This window comes from Scardinius erythrophthalmus (assembly GCF_964197995.2).
Source record: "Scardinius erythrophthalmus genome assembly, chromosome: 10".
NCBI lineage: Eukaryota > Metazoa > Chordata > Actinopteri > Cypriniformes > Leuciscidae > Scardinius > Scardinius erythrophthalmus.
This window is the reverse complement of record NC_138230.1, coordinates 30,871,489-30,889,168: the sequence shown is the minus strand read 5'-3', so window position 1 is coordinate 30,889,168 and position 17,680 is coordinate 30,871,489. Positions and strand designations below refer to the sequence as shown.

At 36.5% G+C, this 17,680-nt stretch overlaps 1 protein-coding gene across 2 annotated transcripts in view; it reads right to left on the bottom strand.

The window, feature by feature from the left end:
* sema4ab (sema domain, immunoglobulin domain (Ig), transmembrane domain (TM) and short cytoplasmic domain, (semaphorin) 4Ab) overlaps window positions 1-17,680 on the bottom strand; it is a 37,779-nt gene that overhangs the window by 19,255 nt on the left and 844 nt on the right. For both annotated transcript variants that reach the window (XM_081376344.1, XM_081376345.1), the window contains exon 2: window positions 4,723-4,970. In XM_081376344.1, coding sequence (XP_081232470.1) covers window positions 4,723-4,816 — 94 coding nt within the window. In that variant the 5' untranslated portion in view covers window positions 4,817-4,970. The remainder of the gene's footprint in view (window positions 1-4,722; window positions 4,971-17,680) is intronic.

Genomic DNA, 17,680 nt, shown 5'->3' with positions numbered 1-17,680 from the left:
GGAGTAAATATAGGCTATGATCTGTGTGTTTACACAGCTTTTTTAAAACTGCGGGAGCTGGTGTTTCGTGTGCGTTCGGCCAATCAGCGTACACTTATGTCACTGGTAGTTCAGAAGGGTTTAGACCCTTCTCTGAATTAGGAGCTAAATTAGTTCCTAAAAGGAGTTCCTATAACTACAATTGTTCCTAGTTCCTGCGGTGTGAAAAAATCCAGGTACTTCCACCAATAGTTCTAGGAACTATGAAAAGGTTCCTCTGGTGCAAAAGCCCCATATTGGTCAAGCCAAAACTCAAAGGTGTGACCTCCACACAACACACAATATGGTGGAATAAGTCCCATCTTCTAAATAAAAGAGCCAATTGCCAATCAGTAAAGTCATCAGTAAAATCACTGCAGCTGCCGTTAGAAGCTCCGGTTTTCAGTAAAAAACAGTGTATGAGATAGTTGTTGTCAGATTTCATTGGTGATTTCAAATATGAATGATAGAAGCTGTACTTGCATGACTGAATTAGCTGCCCGAGAGGTGTTTCAAAGATGGCCGCCGAGTGAAATAACTTGCTTTAAAGGGACTTTGACCATACAGGTATCAAAGTAGCCTGAGCAACTTTTCTCTATTTACGGATATGACTAGACACACAGAGGTGACGTATGTACGCAAATGCCAGCGAAAACCATTCCAATATGTCTAAAATATAAACATTTAGGCATAGGCTTACCATAGTGAATCAGATTAAGATAAAAACATGTTTTGGAAGAAGGATTGAAGCTGTATTGACTCATTACTTACATTTTGTTAATTTTGAACAAAGAAAAGTTAGGCTACATAGTGTACCATAGAAGAAATTCTTAAAATATAAGAATACAGAAAACATTTATTGATGCACCATATTACTTATATTATCAAGTCTGGTTTTCATGTTTCTGCAGCTGTCAATAACAATGACAGCAGCAATTATAAGTTTGCAGATGTCATCATCAAATCATGCTCAAACACCTGCATAGGTGTGACCAGAGCATTCTGGCATCGGCTGTAATTGGTACTGCTGGGAAACAGGGACTCAGAGTCTGAATTAAGCCCTGTAATCTTCACAAACTCATGTCTAGTCATTTACAGGGTCAGATGACTGATCCTGAATCAGCAAAAGTGATGTATCTGCATGTCTAAGCACCTGTAGCACAGTCTCTCAATTGTTCTGATAAACAAAGAGAATCTCCTTTTAACTGATTTGTGAGACTCTCATAGAAAATATTAAATAGAACGGTTATACATAGAAAGTAGACAGTCTATAAAAAAGGTAGGCTATTAGTGGAGCAGAAATACATAATCATGCTTCGCTTGGTCCCATCAAAGTTGCATTGGATTTTCTAAAGTTTTGAGGTTGAAGTTTTAAATGAAGTTTTAGAGGCTCATCTATCACTGTTTTCCAAGTTCGTAGATCAAGTTTCTGGAGTAAATATATAGGCTATGATCTGTGTGTTTACACAGCTTTTTTAAAAATGATGTGAAGTGATGTATCTGCATGTCTAAGCACCTGTAGCACAGTCTCTCAATTGTTCTGATAAACAAAGAGAATCTCCTTTTAACTGATTTGTGAGACTCATAGAAAAGCCATTTGCCAGGTCAGCCTGATTCTGCCCTGCTTTGCCAACTCATGGACTGGCCTCCTCTTAACAAATAACTGTTGTTCAGAGAACAAGGGCCTCCATTCATTAAAAAATAAAAACAACAAAGCCACTTTCAATTACATCAGCGGATTTATCTGCTTACTTTCTTGTTTCTCAAAAGTAGATCATTTTAACTTCCTTGTCTGTGACCCAAATTTATAACCCTAAAATCACGTCTTATAGTATTTTTTAATGTTATTTTATTGCATTATATTTTTAATACACATATAATATACAAATATTTTTTAAAGAAATTAATACTTCAGCAAGGACGCTTTTTTTGATGTCTTGGTTTTTTGTCGTTGTTGTTTTTGTTTGCCTTAATCTTTAAGCTGATACTGTGACAATGTTGTATATTTCACAAAATCCAATAAAGAATTTGAAATTTAAAATGCAAAACAGTAATGTACGGCAATGCAAACAAATGCAAACAATATTACTCAAAAGTATCATGTCAATGACAGCTTTATATGGCAATAAAGTGTGCTACAAGTTCCTAGATTTTAGGAACCTGAGAGAAGAACTTTAAGTTTGTGAGAGGTCACAGGAGAAACGAAACCTAATCTAGACGTTTCAGAAACATATCAAGAAGCCATTATAAGAGTTTTGTATCAAAGCTCCCATTAAGGTGAATGACAGATGTTTCTTCTTAAGAGAATCTGGGCAGGATCTTTCATTCCTCTTACATCCAAAGCTTCCTAATAATGCAGGGCAATAAACATGATCTACATGGAAAGATATTTCTTGTAATGATCTATCTTTTGCTTCCTGCTTGTTATCTTTTCTTGTTAGTAAAATGAAATTTGAAGCCCTGCTGGTATTTTAACATACAAATGATTAAAGTAGACAAACATTCTGTACAAATTGATTGTCAAACAGAATCTGTGCAGACTCCAAAAGTAGTAAGAAAAAGTGACTCATGTCTGCAAAATCTCAATATTCTTGATAGTATAAGCATTCTTTATCTACTCAAATAATAATTAACTACTTGCTCTAATGGAATTAATAAGACGATGATTATGACGACGTTATGATAGTCACATAATGACTACAGCAGTATATTATGCATATTATATCTATATATATATATTTTTTATAATAGCATTTCTTAAACAATGAACTTGTATATCGCATATATGTGAAAAGTAAAAATTCTAGCCATGTTCTTACACGTCTTTGGGATAATCACAGCTAAACATCTCATCCAATCAAAGTCTTTCAATAAGTACTTGTACCAGTTACTGCAGTGCACAGCTAAACCAAGTGAAACAGTCATTCGGCAACTGTTTAGGCCATTTCATTGGTCTTGCTTTTCATTTTAAACAAGATCACGCTTAATTTCAAATACTTTGTCACATATAATTAAACGGTAATAATTAGCAACACTGACAGTGTCACACCAATTTCATGATTCAACATGAAAAAAATGCTAGCATTCAGATAGCTCCCAACTTAGTATTTTATTGAATAAAAAAGATATTATAATTTGATTGCATTTAAAAAAAGCCCCCTCCATTTAGTGCTTCATGTTTTGAAAATATTCGTATTAAGTCCATTTATAAATTTTTTTGAAGCATTGTTATTAACTAAAACTGAATCTAATTGAAATTTATTTGAAATTAAGCTGAAATAAAACAAATATTACATGAAAAACGTAAAATATTTTTTTATTTTCTACACAATACATTTAAGTTGAAGTACTAAAATTACTAAAAGTGAAATAATCAAGCCAAATAATAATATAAATTTTCGTTTAAGCTTTAGTATGGCCTTTTTATGGGCTTTTGTCATTTATATTTGTGTCAAAATACAAGAACTGCCCCTGACTAAAGATTTTTAGTTGACTAATCACACATGTGTATTAATAAGCCATATAAATCACAATAATAAGCCTTAATAATAATAATAAGCCTTAAATCTTAATTGCCTATAATACATAGCCTAATCAGCGCTGAAGCGCACGCTTAAAGCTTGACACAGCGCACCGACAGAAGAAATTATTTGAATGTGTTGTGAAAAAACAGCAAGGAGACTAAACATTTGAATAATTTATTGATAATGTTTTCTGTGTTTTCGGCTGCAGAGATTAAGTCGACGATGCTGACTCGTCAACTCTGCAGTAATGCCTATATGCATGTTTTATACATGTTACATAATCTGAGAATATTAGTTTTTTGCTTAAATTGGTCGCTTGATATTTCAAGCTCTCTATAGATATATTTCTCATGTCTGTGAGGCAAGTATATGAGTTTTGGTTTTGAGTTTTAATTTTTTGACGCGCTTAAGTTCAGAGAAACCGAGACTGTTTTTTTTACAAAAGCACAATGTTTTCTTGTTATTGTGAGTGCACACAATTAAAAGTATGTTTGGAATGGCGTATTACTCTTATCTGTATGAACAAAAATGCAAGAGATCGCGCCGGCACCTCCATGTCATGCAGTAAGTGCACTATTCTTTAGCTTCCACACTTTGCACAAACACTTGGATATGCGCCTTATAATAGCACACATTTATAACAGAGTGTGCAGCCATGTACAGTAAGTCTGTCACGGACTTAGTGACTTCGCCACAAGTTTTTTTTCTTTCTTTCTGCGACTAACCGACTAATAAAATGTTTGGTCGACTAAGCCTTTCTAGTCATCCAATGATTAGTCGAATATTAGGGGGCATCTCTACAAAATACTAATAAATACTATAATAGTAAATTAACACTGATTTGAGGGACATTCATATATTCATGCTATTACAAGATATTTACAGAATAAAATTATAACAATTTACAATGTTGCTATGAATATATCAACAGTACAGTACAATATTTCAAGTATGTTTAACTCAAGTGGCACAGAAGCTAATCTCACTAGACTGTATTATGTAATTCAACTTTATTCACCTTCTGGTTTTCTATAAAACCACTGCAGGGCAAAGGTAAAGAGAACAACAACAGCTCACAAGTTTCATAAGCTATTCAAATATCTAATGGCATTTGAAAAACAACTTGTTGCCCTAAATTCAGGTCATAAATCTTAAAAAAAAGTTTAAAAATAAGACTTACCTATGGGAAAAGAGAGACGGGGGAGGACATGAGAATGACAGCTGAGGACAGTCAGAAGAGACAGACAGGCACGAAGTGACGTTGAATGCACCATCCTGTTTGAAAACCAGGAGGCCACTGAGCACAACAGATGAGCTAAATCCAAAGACTCGTATATCTGTCGCTGTCAGGTTCTGCGTTTGTCCTTTCAGCACTGAGTAGCCCACAAGGACACTTCAAACTGCCAAAAGAGTCTGCCGTCATCTCATCTGTGCAGAAAAAAAGTATGTGTTAGAGATGTAGGCGAGTTCTTTAAGTCATCACTTCCTCTGAAGTCGCCTCTTCCTCTTCTACAATTCTTAACAAGCTTAAGAAACAGCCAAGGGATGACATATATCAGCACATGACATGTCTTCATCTCTGATTGGTGGAGGGGGATTTAAATTACATTTTTACATTAGAAGACAAGAGACTGACCATCATCCAGAGAAAGTCTGTGAGCAAAGACAATGCAATCTGATAAAGACTATCAGCGGTGTAGAGTGGAAACAGAGCAATATTCTTTTCGCCAAGTACTGTTCATTTTTTCATTTAATATAGCCACATCTTATGGCTTAATTATTCAAAATATTTTATTTTAATTACCGTGGTTTAACTAGATGCAAATTAAGCTTTGGATCAAACATGGAGTTGTTTCTCTCATCAGTGAGTGTGGAGCAGGAAATGGAAAACTCAATGAGATGGAGTGGATATATATATATATTTTTTTTATAAATCACATTGAATCATGTCTAATGAATATATGATGAAAATCCCCGTGACCCAAAAACAGAAACATGGTGACTAGTGTCTTGTGCTTTGGCTACCATGATTTACTAAACACTTGTAAACATGTGGAGTGCTCTGCTGACCATCAGAAAAAAAAAAAAAAAAAGTAAGGGTGCCCCGATCAGAATTTTTGGGGCAGATCAGAGCATCACCCGATGCCGATCATGGGGTCTATTTGAAGCCTTCTATTTATCATGTAGCATTATTTATAATGATGCCCTGGTCAGGAATTTACAGACATTAATTCAGGGACTGAATTTTGTTTTGGGAAATTCCACCCTTAAGTGACATTTTTTTTTTAAATGGGGCAATTTTGTTGCACAAAAGCTTACAAATTGCACAAGCCTGATTTCAAACTTTGAATTGTATTTACAAAAAAGACAAAAAAAAAAAGTCAGTAATAAAATAAGAACAAATAAACAAATTACAAGCAGCAGCACAAATAAATGCAATAATAAAGGTACAAATGAAAAGCAGTTTTCAGTTCGATTTACATAAAAACAATGCCTTGCATAAATCTCAAAGGTAACAGTATTGTCTAAAAGAAACTTTTTAATTTCTGAAAAAAAAAAAAAAAACAAGTGGTGTTTACCCAAGCAAAACTCACTAAAATGATGCAGGGAAGTTTACCTTAATGTTGTTGTTTTTTAGCATGTTATGTTATGTAGTTGTTGGTGTTATGGTCTCTATAATATTTAGATTTTTAGATAAAGCCTGGGTACATCCTATTTTTTTCTCCCATTTTATAATCTGCCTGATGAAAATTACAAGTCTGTACATGTAACACACAAGTCACTTACATAAATTACAAACCTCTCCAAAACCAGCAGCACAAACTGAGGTATTATTCATGTTCGCGCTACACAGCACAAATGTTGAGTTACATGAAAAAGTGTGCAAGTCAAGAAGTTCCATGAACGCAAACATTCAAAGCGCGGGCCCAAAAAAAAAACAGCGTCTCAGCGCTGCGAATACTGAATTGAATTGTCTTTCACGTCTCTTGCTTGTACTGACGAATTCAAGTGAACACAGACAGTATATTTAAATGGGGTCTGTGGGTCTTATAAACCTGCTGCTGTGTTTTAATGTTAATCAAACAAAGGACAAATAAATTACTCACTGCTCTTGACTAAATAAAATTGGAAAATTGAAAATTGGAATAAAGAATTGATATTTCACTGGTGTCTAAACATTTGTACCACTGACCCAATCCTCAGCACTGAGCCCCTCTGGAGCTGCTCTAAATATGTGATGTACTATTAAATGAAAGATAAAATATGATAGAGCAACAGAATGAAGAGTGAACATACCAGAAGCTCATACAACACATTTTAGCAGGCTTAATTAAGCATGAAATAGCTGAAGGAAATATTTATTTGATGAACAAATTAAGCCAACTAATTTGATTTATATTATTTTGGTTTCTCTACCAATACATTTAAAAATTAAAAATGCAGTGAAAATACAGGTATCGGTTATACAGTATCAGTATCAGCGAGTACCAAAAAAGAAAGTATTGGTATTGGACTTGTTCTGGAAAAAGTGGTATCAGTGCATCCCTAGTTTATAATATACACAGAACTAACCTTGTAACAAGTAACAAGCCTTGAGGGATGTTTGTTTCACCTGAACAACACAATACACAGGTCAACCTTATTTCCTACACACTACTCCACAGGTCATCAATATATAAACCCAAATTACTCATTCATAATTTCACGAGTTCGCACTTTCGTATAACCAGATCATGGGCATTTCCTCCGAGTAGGCAAGGAAGGCAGTGTCTCCTCAAAGAAATTGGATGAGAACAGATAAAACAGCGCAAATATTACAAAATGTTACACTAAAAAGTGTATGAATAACTCGCAGTCCGAGGGGAGGGCTCCTCCTGAACTTTGTTAATAAATTATATATACTTTGTTAATAATATAGTTTGTGAGATAATAGAGATTTGTATTTTCATCCTTTTATGTCCGGCCAGTTGCATTAACCGGAACAACCATATGAGAATTGCCCAAGAATTAGTTCCTTAAAAAGACCAATGATGTATTACCATTAATTTCAGTTAGTCACTTCCAGCATGATTCATGTCACGGCACCGGATCATAAGAAAACAGTGACAGCCTTATAACACAGGATTTAAAAAAAATGTTGGTTGTAAAGGACACCCTAACATAAAGATAGCCTTACAGGAGACCCCCTTCCTAAAACGTAAAATTTAACTAAATGTACGTATTTTGATTTTGATATTGTTTATTGTCACTGTATTGGAGCCAAAGCAAATTATCATTTTCTTCCCACTGTTAAGGTGACACTGGAATATAAAAATTTTCAATGCAATTCAAATGTATTTTTAGCACTGCGCTTGCTGTGATAGTCTGTGTTACCGGTGTTCAGACACCGATTACATAACTTGCCCACCGCCCCACCGCCCCCAGAACAGAACAGACACTACAATAAATAAAACAAAGAACACGGTCTGATCAATTCAGTGTGAGCCGAACGAGAGTCGCAGCTCAGATCAGCAGCAGGAGTCAGACTTCATTTATCACATGACGAGAGTGAGGCAAGCTGACTGACAAGATGATGGCAGAAGATTTTGTTACAGAGAGAAATGTAAAAGCGTCTATTTGGCAATATTTTGGATTTAAACCCAATGGCACGTCGGTAAATTAGGGAATGAACTTGTGCTCCCGGGGGGTGGTTCAGCGAAAAGAGGAGGCGTGCTCTGGCGCAAACGTTCCCTGGTGCCATTTTGCAGTTTCAGAAAACAATTCCACCACAGACCAGGAAAAACCTAGTCTAAAGTCAGTGGCGCATTATTCAGATGGTATTTTAAGGGCGCATGCTTGGCCATAATGTAGCGTGTGCTCAACGCACATACACTTTGCTTCTCTCATCTACACAGACGCAGCAATTCCCATTTTTGCCAACCATACATAATTACAAGGAAAAATATTACCACACAAGGGAAATCATTGTGGTGTCCATGAAGATGTGAAAAAAATTACCCAAATTATTGGGTAATTAAATTAATTAATTAAATAAATTATATTCATTAAATTACCCAAATTATTGGGTACCCAAATTATTGGCCCTGACGAGAACGTTGGCCTCCTCGGCTGTGAACTGCTCCTGGCGTGCGCCTGGCAAATCCGCCATTATAATAGCAAACCGCCATGGAACAAGCACGCCTGCTTTTAAAGGGAATGTGAGATGACGCTCTGATTGGTTTATTGCACGTTGCGCCCAAACCACACCTATGAGTAATGTAGCTACTTCAGACCAACCCTTTTTAGATTTGCGTCAGGCGCAAAAGTCATTTATCCCGCCGGTATAATAGCAACAGCGCCCGAGGTCCGGCCACAAAGTTACTTGCGTTTTGCGTTTGATATTTATCTTATTACTAGTCTTCTCCACTAGATGTCATCATCTTATTTACCTAGCATGTTGTTACAGTGGGGATCCTGTCATTCATTCAGTGCTGAACAGTGAGAGGTGAAACGCATGCACTGATGCAGTGACCAAATACAGTATATCTTCAAAGAAATGTTTAACCACACTCGACAGCCAGTATGAATTGTCAGGGCATGAATATCTCTCCAAAACAGCAGTCGCACACACCCATTCAACCAATTACCGCTCCCAAATTGCCGCTAATTCGAAAAGCGGAAGTAAAATGCACACGGGCATTCATAAGTGATTAAAAAGCAAGGTGAAAACGAGGGGAAAACTCCAACACCCACAAATTAAAAATTACATTTAGTAAAATCTTCTTCTATAAGACATACAATCCAAGCCAAAATCTATCTTCTTTAAGTTAATAGTAAATTGAAACCCTAATGCTGTAAACCAGACTAGATCTTCAACGCAATACTTTTCAACTTGGATGGAATTTAAGACTAAAAAGAAGTGTTGGATACTCCAGTGTTGATCCACCACATATGTGACCCTAGACCACAAAACCAGTCACATGGGTCAATTTTGAAAATGCTGAATAAATAGGCTAAGCTTTCCATTGATGTATGGTTTGTTAGGATAGGACAATATTAGGCCGATATACAACTATTTGAAAATCTGGAATCTGAGGGTGCAAAAAAAAATCGAACTGAGAAAATCACCTTTAAAGTTGTCAATTTATGTTCACGATTGTGCTGCATTCACTCACAAAAACAAATGTTTTTTACAAAATATCTTCATGGAACATGATCTTTACTTAATATCCTAATGATTTTGGGCACAAAAGAAAAATCGATAATTTTGACCCATACAATGTATTGTTGGCTATTGCCACAAATATACCCATGTGACTGGTTTTGTGATCCAGGGTCACATATGTAACTCAGATGTCTGACAAAGCAATGGAATTTCAACTGAGTCATAATCTTGACTTCTATCATGTGACAACAAACGCTAAATATTACAACAGAGCCAGTCACATCTGATTAAGCATAGTGGTAGATCAAAACAGATAGTGATTAGTGTGTGAGAACAGGTCAGATGAGTGTTTCACAATCAACTGATGAGTGTGAAATTACAGTAAGGGCTCTAGAAGTTTATAATAGCCAGAGAGTGCTATCTGCTAGCATTCCATTCATCTCAATGGCAGTTGTTTGGCAGGCACAGGATTTGAAATTCTACCATCTTTACTCATTGGTGCTTAATTTTGCCCAGGTTTTGGGGATCAATCATCTGAGCCGTTAATCACATGCGATTCATTATTTTAGAGCCAGAGGAAATTCCGTCATGACAACACTAACCAGCTTCATAAGAACTCGCACAAAGTCTGTCACTACCAGGTAGAAAGTATTCTTAGCTTTGATGTGATAGGCGGTAGAAAGTAGTTAATTTTGTCAGCTATTTTGCAATTTAGTCTTAGTCCTAACCTTTTTAGTTTTTTATCATTTTTAGAAAAAAATTTGTTTTGTTTTTTGTTTAGTCAAGTTTTAGTCAACTAATCCGTTTTTTCAAGGCTTGAGCCTAGTCCTAAACTAAAATCAAAAAACAATAGTCGAGGTCCATGTCCAAATCCATGTTTGGATTTAATACAGTTCATCACTGGGAAGGTTTGATCACAGATTTAGTGCACCAAACAGCACAAGCGGCTCATGAACAGAACACAGACTGACTAAATTACACTTTCATTTAAGAAGAGTATCTCAAATGGAGATTGCTGAACTCCCTTAAGTAAAGCACCGGGCAGAAAATGTATCCTTTTAACAGAAAAGCTCTGCTTGAGGGATTTAAAGTAACTACGTCTGGCAACCGCAAGCATGAAAGCTCTTAGATGCTCGATCAAAACAGCCTGTAATATTTTGTCTCCTATTTTTATTCGACAAAAACAGAGATTTTGGTCAAGTTATTTATTTATTAACTAAATTTTAGTCTCATCATTTTAGTCAACAATATTGCATGTTGACAGTCACAGTTATTGTTAAATGACGTTGGTATCGTCTCGTCATTGGAAAAAAGGTGGTCAACGAACATTGTTATTAATGGACCCCATTGACTTCCATAGTATGAAAAAAAATGCTATGGAAGTCAATGGGACCCATCAACTGTTTAGTTTATGACATTCTTCAAAATATCTTCTTTTAAAGTTCATCACATCAGGTCACCATGACCAATGTACACAATGTCAAAGTGCAGAACAAACTAACTGATGAACTATTGTGCTTTTGATATCTTTAACAAGTAATCACTATCTCTACTGAGGTAGTAGCCTGGAAATCCAGACCTAAATCTGAAAGATTAATGGTCTGGCATCGTCTAATGAAAATCGGTCAGCTCGAGGGGCAGCACCAAGCATGCATTTGAAAATCTCATTGCACGCAATAACACTACGACCAAACATAAAAAGCCCCATACGCTTAGCTACCAGCGGAGCTAACTGGTAGATTAGACTCTTGCCGTATCCGGTCAACGAAACAGCAAAAACGCCCTTCATGCAAAGAAACGATTCGAGCGCCGTCTTCTGTTCCTCTTTTAGAAAAAGCCAAGTCGAACTCGTTCATTGTAGCGGCCGAAGCCGTTTGAAACAACTGGTGTTCATCCATAGCCATCTTGTATTGTTTACTAATGACTTTGACGTCACAGCGCTGTCGTCTTCTGTTTTTCATAACAAATAGGCCTACCAAATAAACAAAACTGTATGTTGTGGTTAACATAATTCAAATACTATGAAAGACAATTTTACCCTGTAAAACTTTACATCATAATGAGGTTGTCAATTTTTTCAACAACTTTCAATCAGGAGAAAAAATCTGCCTTTAAACTTGAAACAAATGTAGGCTAGATTTGCTAATACTCAGTTAATATCTAATTAATTGACCTAATATCAGTTAATATAATCATGATAATTATCGACTGATATGAACATTATCATGATCATTTTTTTTTTCCATATCGACGTCCGGCCCTACTCACACTTTTTTTTTTTTTTTTTTTTTTTTTTTTTAAATGACCAGCGCTAAAACAGGGGGTTTCATGACACTTTAAGACAGATTGTTTGTTGAGCCAAGAGCAGGATCAAACTGGTACACTACAAAAATATCCAAACCACAGTCAAATTAGGGACAGTTGTGTGGCATGTTTTTTTTTTCTGGTAACAACATTGTAGGAATGTCCTTACAAGCAGTACATTTTTAAATTTCAGCTATTATGGTCCCACAAGTTCTTTACTTCCTAATTTTAACCCCTAAATTTGCCAATCATTTATGCTGACATCTATTCTGTTGCCCACTATACTGGGCCTCATATTTTCTAAGAATTGCAATAGGAACAAGTCTTAGAAAACATGGGATGTAATCATAAGGTAGTCATCTTAATATAAAACGCATATTCATTAGAGAATTTAAGTCAGCTGCCAATGAGAAAAAATGCCCTGCAGCTACTTGATAAATAATACACAACCTCTGCGTCAAAATGTTCGTGTCAGGACTGTCTGAAAGGTGACACCTCTAGTGTAGGAAGTCACGCAAGTCTGATATAAACACAACAAACATTACATCACAACCTGCCAGCATTTTCCATACCTACCTTCGGATGAGGTCCGAGGTCCTGACTCTCTGTGGTCATTAAAAAATCTCATGGAACTAAAGAGTAGGGGTGTAACCCCGGTGTCCTGGCCACATTCCCACCAATGGCCCTTGCCAATCATGGCGTACTAATAATCCCCATCCATTGAATTGGCTCTATCACTCTCTCTCCTCTCCACCTATAGCTGGTGTGTTGTGAGCGCACCGGCACCGTTGTACTGTGGCTGCCATCATGCAAGTGGATGCTGCACACTGGTGGTGGTTGAGGAGAGACCCTGACATGATTGTAAAGCGCTTTGGGTGTACAGTAACACGAAAAGCGCTATATAAATGCCTCATTCATTCATACCTAGCCATAAACACTCAGAGACATGTTTGTCATACTATACAGATTCTAAATTACAAGCTTCAGGTGCAGAAACGCACACATGTACCAGTGAAACTGCAGTGGCCCCTATGCACTATTTGAGTCAGACTGAAAACTACTGAGACAAAGACTCTCAAGATAACAGTTCATTTAACTGAGAGAGTTCCTCTTATTGTTTACCGTAAGATCATTTGCCACTTTTCATATCCGTATGTGTTATTTAAAAAAAGGAGATGTAGACTGTACCGCCTTTCACCCATCACTTTGTTTCACATTTTGTAAACTTATTTCCCATATAGGTCCCTTAAAGACACAGTTTTGAAATCTAGCCAACTGATATTTATAAATCAACATAATTGCCAATCTAATGTGATATTTTTCTGTAATTAGCCTACATTTAATTCTGCCCCAAGAAACAAACAGCCTTTTTCATATATATGTTTACAATAAGGTCTCAATTGTTAACATTAGTTAATTAGTTAGACTTATTAAATTAGGAATCCTGGCAATATTTAAAATGAGATCCAATCAGGGGCATTTTTCACTGGAAATGTAAGGGCAAAAACCTTTTTAAAAAACATGATGATCAAAGCAGGTCTGACAGTTTAGGGAGAATCTGAACTTTTGAAGATGAGCAAAGAGCTAGTGTCAAAACATGAGGAAGCAGACTTCTGAAGCTGCCCATGCATGGGGCAAAAAAAAGGTTCCCTTTTCCACCAAATCTCAGTCGCATGTAGGCAGAAGACAGAAAGGCAATATAGAAAAAGAGAACTGAAGGGAGGGCGGGTCATAACTAATGGGGTGAAGACAAAAATATCTCTCCGTTTCACACAAATGCATGAAGCTTAAAGGAATAGTTCACCCAAAAATGAAAATTCTGTCATCATTTACTCTCCCTCAAGTTGTTCCAAACCTGTATGACTTTCTTTCTTCTGCTGAACACAAAAGAAGCTATTTTGAAGAAAGTCGGTAACCAAACGACTGATGGACCCCATTGACTTCCATAGTTGGAAAAAAAAATACTATGACAGAATTTTCATTTTTGGGTGAACTATCCCTTTAAAGGGGTAAAAGTTCCCGTAATTATCCCCATCCACACAGATCTGCGGAAAATTAAAAAAACGCTGTATTATGCTTAGGGTTGGGTATCGTTTTTGTTTTTTTTTGTTTTTTACAATACCAGTGCCAAATCGATACTTTTAAAACTGTACCTTGTTCCTGTTTTACACTATAATGATAACAAGATTGTGTTTATCATGGCTCCGTGGATTTGCACTTAACAAGCCTAATGAGAGAGAGAGAGATCGACTTAGCGCATGCGGTTACCTGTGTCTGATCTTCAGGTCAAGTCATATGCCTATATTCATTTAAAAAAAAAAAAAAAAAAAAGGGTGCCACGTCCAAGGAATGTGAAATCTTTGTCTTATCATCATCATTTTAACATTTAAGGGTATTTCCTGGTGTCAGCGCTGGTCAATGCATTAAATCAATGCCATCGGTCTCAATGAAGTGAAGAATCAGTTTCACCTCGTTTCATTATATCTATCTTTGAATAAATGTACGTTTTAGAACGTGTTCTTTGAATGAACGGTTTAATGACTCACATTCAATTGATTGACTCAAAGTCAATCCCTTGCCGCCACCTCGACAGCTCAGGCATTTAAGTGGCACCGAAATCTGTGTTCTGATTCGGTCCGGTATACCAGTCATATAGATGGCACCAGGTTTCGGTACCCAACCCTAATTATGCTACCCTGCCCATAGTTGGCAATGTCACTTTGTAAAGACACACTATACGCACCTTCAGACTGAACAAGTAATACGCATGACGTCCCAGTTTTCACAAATTTGCGTTTTTGTTGTTTACATGGAGATGATAACGGTATTGTTTTTTATTTGAAGCTAATATTTCAATAATATGACCATGTATTCACATGTTTAATGGTCATACTTGCACTCATGCAGGTAAACAATTTTTTTTTTTAATAATGAATTTATTATTAGCTTTTAATCAACTCTCAAACCCCAATTTGGGAAAGACTGATCAACCCAATGTCTAGGAGGGATCTCATGAAATCAAAAAGAAAATACATTTTACATAAAAAAAAAAGGGAAACCTATTTTTTAGATTACTGTTTGCACTCTGACATTTTAGGACAGTTTATTCACAATTATTATCACTGATTATTCATTACTCTAATACAGTAGTTTTACTGTATTAGAGTAAAAAAGGTAATGTTATAATATGTTATTTATATTATATAATGTTAAAGGGGGGGTGAAATGCTATTTCATGCATACTGAGTTTTTTACACTGTTAAAGAGTTGGATTCCCATGCTAAACATGGACAAAGTTTCAAAAATTAAATTGTACGTTTGAAGGAGTATTTCTGTGCCAAAAATTGTCCTTCCGGTTTGTCACAAGTTTCGGAAAGTTTTTTTCGAGTATGGGTATGTCTGACGTCAGATGTAGCGGAATTTCCTTATATGGGTCCTAAGGGCACTTCTCCGGTAAGATCGCGGGCGCGCGTGCACTCGTAGACCAGAGCAAAAGAGCGAAAGCAGTTCACCATCATAGCGCCCTGCCCGGCTTTTGGGAAGCCAATGTCACCAAAGAAGTGTGTTTTTGGTTGCCAGGGCAAGACAACCCTGCACAGATTCCCAAAGAACCCGGCGTTAAGGCACCAGTGGATGGAGTTTGTTTTTCCTGAGCATAAATGGAGTTGTGTAGACTGTTTGTTCCCTGCATTTTGACAATGATTGTTTTATAAACAAAGCCCAGATCGACGGATTTGCAGATCGTCTAATGCTTAAGGATCGACCAGTCACAATGATTAAGGTTCGGTGAGTAAAACTGCTTCTATTGTCTCTGTGTGTTGTTACTAGCTCGGTGCGTTAGCACAGCTTTAGCTCCGCCCACAAGGCCCGCCTCCAGCCGCTCGTTTTTTTCCGGAAAGACTCGGTACAGCCTATCTTTCTTTATAAATATAATAAAACTAAAGACTTTTTGGAGATATGAAGGATGCAATACTACTCTATAGGTACTCAAGATTAACAGGAGATTGAGTGAAAATGAGCATTTCTTACTCGTGTTCACTCTGAAGGAATCACTCACATGACCTGTGCACTTGTAATGACACATCAAGGATGTTAAGAGGCTAAAAGCAGGTTTAAATATTGCCCATTGAAGTCAACAGGGTGCAAATTTTAAAAAGAGGATAACACAGTGTAGGCAACACCGATTTTTGTCGTTGTTCTCTGTACTGACAGCACTCCAAATTGAAAAAAAAAATTAGCTCAATGTTAAAATTGACCGGAGTTCTCCTTTAATCACAAACTGTGGACAGCATAAGCCTTGCGTGAAGGGGAAGCATTAAAAAAAAATCTGCCTCTGGAAGAACATTAAGTATTAAGGAAAAACGGTGGCGGCATTTGCGTGCAAGCAGGTAACACATCTTGGTCCATGGAGGAAAAGCGGTGAGTCAGTGAAGGAGAAGAAAATTGCTCTCCTAGTGAAAGCTTTCATTCCCATGTGCAGTTGCCATGACTACAGCTGATGTGATTACAGTGGAGTTATGAGGTGCGTGTCAGCCAGTGTGCTGATGCACTATAGTAAAATGCTGTGAAGGAATAGTGTGAGAATGCCACATATTATTTTAAGTGTGTTTGTTGAATCCAGCAAATAAAAAAAAAACAGCCGGTGATACTACGCCATGCAGGCTGTGATGTAAGGTTTGTTTTGAGAGAGGAATGAAAACTCCTGAAAAAAAAAAAAGGACAAATCCCATTACAATCTGCACAGTACAGGTGATTTGAGTCTCTGGATAATGTTGTGAGGACAGACAGATCTGGCAACGCTCAGATTAATTTCATTGCACTATGGAAAAATACACAGCTGGAGCTACCTCGGACAAAACACCACTTTTTCTGAACCATTTTTACAATGACTTATAACCAACTGATCCCAAGGTAGTGGATGGATGAAGTCAGTGTCTTAAAGGGATAGTTCACCCAAAAATAAAAGTTTTAATGGGAAAAACAAACACAATGGAAGTCAATGTCATCAACTGTTTGTTAACAACATTCTTTCAGCAGAAGAATGAAATTCACAAAGGTTTAAAACAACGTGTGGGTGAGTAAATCAAGACAGATTTTTCATTTTTGGGTGAACCATCCCTTTAACATCACCACAGGTGTAGTTAATTACATAATTACAACGACAACAATAAAAATACTAATAACAATAATTAGGCTATAGAATTATATAATATGTATTTTAATGTTTTTTATATTTGAAGAGTTCAGATGCAAAAGCCTCTAAGTGCCATCTGAAATTTTCTTCTAGAATGTTCATTTTTATCAAGCTTGTATATTTAAGTTCAGTTAAATGGCAAATGGCATTCACTTAAATGGCAATTAATAGGTAATTTTCATTGCCATTTAAGTGAAATTACTGAACTTAAATATGAGCTTGATAAAAATGAACATTCTAGAAGAAAATTTCAGATGGCACTTAAGAGGCTTTTGCATCTGAACTCTTCATTTTGTAAAATTCTGGATCAGAGCTGTCTTTCAATGACTGGTAATTCAACACTGACGGCCTGTACCAGTATAAACTGCATACTGAACTGAATTTCTATACAAGTGTGTATTACTGCACTTCACTGCAGGTCCAGACTCCAGATAACAGATGTGCACGAAAACACCGGCTTGATTTTCAGAAGTAGATTAGATCACAAGCAACTGA